The sequence below is a fragment of the Mangifera indica genome, unplaced genomic scaffold (assembly GCF_011075055.1).
Source record: "Mangifera indica cultivar Alphonso unplaced genomic scaffold, CATAS_Mindica_2.1 Un_0021, whole genome shotgun sequence".
NCBI lineage: Eukaryota > Viridiplantae > Streptophyta > Magnoliopsida > Sapindales > Anacardiaceae > Mangifera > Mangifera indica.
In genome coordinates this window covers 384,400-390,759 of record NW_025401113.1, presented here as the reverse complement: position 1 = coordinate 390,759, position 6,360 = coordinate 384,400, and the positions used below count along the sequence as shown (strand labels likewise).

At 31.8% G+C, this 6,360-nt stretch overlaps 1 protein-coding gene across 1 annotated transcript; it reads left to right on the top strand.

The window, feature by feature from the left end:
- The first annotated feature begins 541 nt into the window (after positions 1–541).
- On the top strand, positions 542–5,182 carry LOC123205995 (RING-H2 finger protein ATL32-like). Its single transcript, XM_044623086.1, has 3 exons — positions 542–1,063; positions 1,696–1,793; positions 4,447–5,182. The coding sequence occupies exons 1-3, from the start codon at positions 905–907 to the stop codon at positions 4,871–4,873; spliced, it is 684 nt and encodes a 227-aa protein (XP_044479021.1). The 5' UTR covers positions 542–904; the 3' UTR covers positions 4,874–5,182.
- The last annotated feature ends 1,178 nt before the right edge of the window (positions 5,183–6,360 follow it).

Below are 6,360 nucleotides of genomic sequence, written 5' to 3'. Positions count from 1 at the left end.
CAATTAATTGAAGCGTTGAGTAATAAAGATAAAGCTGTAATACTAATTTTAAAATTCAATTTAAAATCAGTTAACCAAAATTTTATTTTGACAATACGGTATTTTCAGCATAGTTAAAAAATCAATTAATTTTTAAATTAGTTTGAATTGATTTTCAAATGTTTTTAAATAAAAAATTTAATTAATTTGTAAAAACAATAAACCAATTCAATTATTTAGTTTTGAATATTTTTATAATATTTTTATATTATAATTAAATTTTAAATACAAAAATAATGATTTATATATTTGATAAACTTGATTTAGAAAAGGCTAATCATTATTATCCTTAAAAGTTGCAATTCTCATACATAATTTTATTGCATAAACGACTGTGCCATCTATAAAATTAGCAAGCGTATATTTTTATTATAATTAAAAGATTATTTCTCTGACAAAATGAAAATATTCAAAAGACTGTCATGAATAAAATAATCAAAAGGAATATATAATAGACCCCCAAGCAAGACAAGAAAAGGAATAAAAAAAAAAGTCCAAGAACAAAAACAAAAGTAAAAAATAGGCAAACCAGTTCTGTTCTGTACCGTAGGGATCCGTTTTAAAGTCTTCTGCTAACATTATTACTGTGTTTAGATCTGTGTAAATCTCATCTTATATTCACTCTATCCCTCATCAAAACTTTATTTTTCCATGTGGGTTTCACTGCATGGCTCTGCCCAATCCCTCTATCCCTTCCATCTTCGCACTTCTCCTCCTCTTTTCATCCTATGAAACAGTCTCGAGTACTGAACAATGAGTTCTGTAATGAAACTTACAGAGGGTTGAGTTGAGTTCTTGGTGTGGTTGGAGTTGTAGAATCAAGTTTAGATTTTGATATTGGAAAGTGAAGAAATTTAAAGAAAAGATGATATCTTCAGGGATGAATTTGGTTATGACAGTGATAGGGTTCGCTGTTAGTATTATGTTTATAGTGTTTGTTTGTACACGCCTTGTCTGTGCTCGGATTCAGTTGAATGCATCTAGGAGATCTTTTCCCATTGCCTCTCGATCTGATTTCGGCTTGGTAAGCCTTTCCATTAAAATTTGGTTTCTGGGTTCTTTTAATTTTAATATTTTGCTCATTTCCAGCTTCAAACAAAGGTCTACTTTTTACCTAATTTTTATGTCTTTCTGGTGAAAAAAGTAGTTAGTAAATGAAAATGGTAATATTCATCAATCTCTAATGTTACTGATTTAGTTGCAAGGTAAAAGTGGTAAAAATGATCACTTTTTCAGTTGTATAATGCTATAATGGATTTTTTTTTTTTTGTATTTCATGTTTTTGTTGATAATTTCTTGTTGAATGTTACAGAAATGATCTGCAGTCTACCACTGTAGCTCTATTTCCTTGTTCATTTGTACAATTTAACTTCTGGGAATTGGTATTGTATTGGTAAAATTACTAATCCATAGCAGCTTTTGGCTGAGCTTGACCCTTTGTATCTTTGTCCCAAATAATTTTGATTCTATTGTCAACTTTTACTTCTATTTTTTGATGGAAAATATTTTGCCATTGTGACATGATCGGCTGGTGTGTGCATTTGTTTAAAAGTGAGTTTGTTTCATTTGTTCTCTTTATTAGTATAGGGTAAATTTTCTCTGGGATATTTGAGGGTTGGCTATGAATTTGACTATTACTTTGTTTTTGTGGCACAGCTGGAAAGAGGATTTCATGGTCTTGAGCCTGTAACTATAGCCAACTTTCCAACAAAGAAGTACAGTGATCAGTTTTTTGCAGCTGTAGAAGATGCTCAGTATGTTCATTGTTGCCTTTTTGTTTCTAACAATGTTGTTTTTGTTTCTTGATTTTTTTTCTTTCATTCAAAGTCTTTCTCTTTTCGTTGAGATAGTTAATTTATCATCTCATTACTTTTTGTTTCTATTAAAGGCTTATATCAAGTTTGGATGATATGCAATGGCCTATATAACATTATGAAAGTATATTGATAAGGCATATCTACCACTTGTACAAGGCTGAGGGTATTGTTTTTGTTCTCTCTGTTTTTAATCTCTTTCCATGAAAAAATGACGGGGACCAAAAGTTTAAGTGAAGTAAGTTTTAGTGGTTTTCTGTTACTTATTCAGTTGGTTTAGTCATCCAATGGAATATTAAGTGAAGTGAGTTTTAGTGGTTTTATGTTAGTCATTCAATTGTTTTACTCATCCAATGGAGTGTTAGGTGAACTGAACCAGTAAATCATTCAGTTCATTGTTTTCCCTTAACATGTGTCCGTGTCTAATCATGTATTCCTTACTCCTTTTTCAGTTTATTAATTCTCTAAATTTCATGGAAAAGTCTTCGCTACATGAGTGTCATTCAATCAGGCATTTTAGTGTTTCTGTTATATGAGCTTAATTACTCTAGCTTTTGTTGGCCAAATCACGGTTGGTTATAAAATGGAAAATGTTCCAAATGTCATCATATATTTCACGATGTAAAATGCCTTACATGAACTATGTATGAGTGGTGACACCATTTTTTTGCAATATGCATGCTGTTCTTACCAATGTCAAATGTGCAAAACCTTTGGTTTGACTTATTGCTGAAAGAATATCATTTTGCTATTATCCTTTTGAATTTTGATGCATTCAAGAAGCAGTAATTTTCGTGTAAATAATAGTGTGTTTTAAAATTAAGCATACTGTGAAGCATATACTGAGGAAGCCATACTTCTTAGCTCTACTATGAATGATGGTAGAGTGTATAGAACCATTTGAGTTGGGAATATATTTATGGGCTCTCTGAAATTTTATTTTCCAGTTCACGTGGAAATTTGAGTGTTACTCTCTAGAACCAATGACAGTCAGTTGCAGTCCTTAAAAAAAGTGGTCTTTGATTACGTTTGACAAGTTGAGTACTCTCTTCAACATAGTTCTTTAAGGGAATTGGGATAAGAGAGGAGAATTAACTGGTTGTCATTTTTTATTAATAGTTCTTGTTTTGAATGAAAGTAAAGCCAAATATCTTAGGACTTTGTTAATAAATGTCTGGAAATTGTGCCAAGTTTTACCTTAAAACCTGAACATAAGCCATCAGATGGTGTTCAACATTAGTTTGGACTTTGGATGTGTCATTGATATGCTGTCTAACATTCATTGCTTACCCTTTTGTGTGAAACTTAGCTGTCCCTCTCTAAGTTTACAGTAGTTGATGGAATTTTGTCTAAAGATGCACAGAATAATTGAGGATGTATCTGTTGAATTGAACTGTGATTATTTCTTTCCTTAGGATCAGACGAAGGGCGTTGGTGCTTGCAACACTGATCGATTGATTTCCCATCTTAAGTAAAAATATTGTTTTTTGTGTGGAAAATTATCTTTTAGTCCTGATTGTATATGAATCCAATCTCTTGAAAACCAATTTTACTAAACCTGACTCAGGGTTATAACTTAGATTTTTCCCATTCGGCAAGTTTTTAAAAAGACCATATTCCTTCTTTCCCTTGTACACAGAGTCTCTGCAAAATTACTTCATTTTGGATTATTGCTACTTGATTTTTGAGCTAACCAGTTTGTTATCTCTTGAAGTTTATTTAGAAGATAAAACATGTCTGGAGAATAGAAAGTGATTAGGATTGTTTGGTTTATCATATGCTGTTCTTTGTACAGTCATGGTCGAATTATGGATCAGATAGGGTTTATAATTTTTACAGCGTAATTGTAGTTACTCCATCATACCAAACAAGTATCGTGTCTGAACTTTTGTACATATTCATATGGTATCAGATGTGCATGACAGTCCATATAAAACCTTCTAGACAAAACATTGAGGCTTTGACTTCAGTGTGCTCTCCATATTATTTAATTAAGCACCCAGGCTGTAGGTTTTAACAAGCAAATTAAATTCACTTCTTCCCAATTTGCCTCAACGTTCTACAGTAGACATTTGTGGTAGACTTCTGCATATTCTTGTTTCTGTCAACTGTCGACTCTAAAGAAATTTTTGAAGGATTGTGTCTGGCTGAGAATTAATATGGGTGTTAAATTGTGATTGAAATCATCTTTTGATGCTACTGTTTTTTCGATGCTAAAGTTTAAAGTTTCTACATCAGGTTATATGAAATTAACTTAATATTGTTGAATGGTTCTGGAATCACCATTTGTGGTGCTTTTTTTTCTCTCTGCAATCCCTTCATTTTTACAATATAACTTCTTTACATCTTCTTGCTATATATGGAAGCTTATAATTTTGGATTTTTAATGTTTTTTCTTCTAAAGGATGTTAGAGTTAAAATTGTTGGTCACCTGTTGTTTCCTTGGGGCATCATACTCTAGTAGTTTTCTTTCAGGGTTCTATTTCTTTTTACTTGGATCACATATGTGCTTTGCTTTCCTCAATCCTAGTAAACCAAAATCTGATTTTTTTTTTTTTTTTGTTTTTGGGTCAATTTTTTTTTCTTTTGGCAGATGTGCAGTTTGCCTCTCAGAATACCATTGTGAAGACACATTGCGAATTCTTCCCTACTGTGGTCACTCCTTCCATGTAACTTGCATAGACATATGGCTACAACAACATTACACATGTCCAGTTTGTCGAATATCACTGCGTGAATGTTCTGACAGAAAGCGCTTGCTGCAGCCCATGTTTAGTTCAGCTGTTCGGTTTCATTATGGCCATGCTTCCGATAGGCATTCATATAACTTCTTGCTGACTGGACGTGGGTTTTCTTCAAGAAACCTTGGCAACCACAGAATGGACCCTGTTCAAGAGGACCCATTTTCATCTGAAGATGATCGGACAGAAGCTGGCAATAACATTTCCACTACAACCGAGGCCCATCAGACTACAAAAGACTCCGTAAACAAACAAGTTGAAAGTCCATCAAACCCTTGAATTTCCATGGCAATACTTGAGCCTAAGCTACAATCAATGAGACTTTTGCTTGAATCTGAAAAAGGGTGTGTTCAGCCATCCCTATCAAACCAACATCAGATTCCAGAGGAAAAATTAAATTCCGTTCTGGGATTTTGTAAATATTGCAGAGAGTGATTTTTTTTTTCCCATCCTTTTACTTTTCAATGGTAGCTGTTTTCTTGTAGTTTTGTTTCTAATTTGTCTTCACCAAATACTTGGATTCTCCACATGAAGCACTCTTTATGCTGGTGGGCCTTATAACTGTGATATTCATATCTAGTATCCTGATATAGGTAATTATATAATAGGCTTAGAATCTCAGAAACGAAAAGGGAGTTAACATATTTTGCCAAAATTGATTTATTCACCAGGATCATTTGGAACTTAGTTCTTTGTATATTTGGTCAGGCTAACATCTTGGTAATGTTCTGCGTGTGGCTGCACTTCTGTTTCTGCTTTTCTACTTTTCCATATTCCCTTTTCAGCATAAAGTACAAAGGATATCTCAGTTTCTTTATCCCCCGGAAAAAGAAAAATAATCAATCATCATTCAGGACCACTATAGCCTCAGCTGTGTCAGGCCCTGTGACAGGTTTCCGTTTATCGCTTAGTCAAAGCTATTTACTTGCCCTGGAAATCATGTGAACTGCATATCTAAATACACCAGTCTGGATTCAATTTCTTATTAGGCTTACAAGTTTTGAACTGAAACAGAACTTGTATAGTGCAGTTGATAATGATAATAGAATAAAATTATACGCATGAATAAATTATATATTATTTTTTTTCTCTCATTTTGAAATTATTTAATCAAATATTATTATATTAAAGTATATAAATAAGTTTGTACAATTTATTTATATATATAATATTATTCATGATAATGATGTCATTACAGAATTTATGGGCGGAAAAGAATAGTTTCCTGTTTATTAAATTTCTAATAACCTAAAAGTTATCTTTTTTTTTTTTTTAAATGCTATTATAGTTCATTTTTCAAAAGAAATTACATGATTTCAGTTTGATAATTGAACACAGCCTAAAGGCAGTGCCAATCTCAAGTTTCTTGTGCAATGAACTCCTTTCTCTTTTCACACTTTCTATTAAGATTTTGTACGCACATTTGCCTTTGCTTTTAAGAGCAATAAATAAAAGTAATATTTTTTGTAAAAAAAGCAATGTTATGTGCGTATTTTTTTATATAATTTAGTTTTAATTTAAAATTATTTAATTATATAATAATATATTATTTATATATTTAAATTATATAAAAAAAATTATAAATATAGTTATATTGATACAAAAAGTATAAACTCTCCAGCATTGCAGACATATTCTTTTTAAATCAATTTACAGGCTATTTAACAGAAACCCAGGTCACATCTTTAATGGTGGCTTTTATTTTGTTGATTTAGTCCCCAGGCCTTCTTAATTAACAATGACAAAAGCAGAGCATTGCAATAAAT

Coding starts and splice junctions, on each gene's coding strand:
- LOC123205995 (XM_044623086.1), top strand. CDS start 905: ATGATATCTTCAGGGATGAATTTGGTTATGACAGTGATAGGGTTCGCT. Junction 1,064..1,695: donor CTCGATCTGATTTCGGCTTG/GTAAGCCTTTCC, acceptor TTTGTGGCACAG/CTGGAAAGAGGATTTCATGG. Junction 1,794..4,446: donor GCAGCTGTAGAAGATGCTCA/GTATGTTCATTG, acceptor TTCTTTTGGCAG/ATGTGCAGTTTGCCTCTCAG.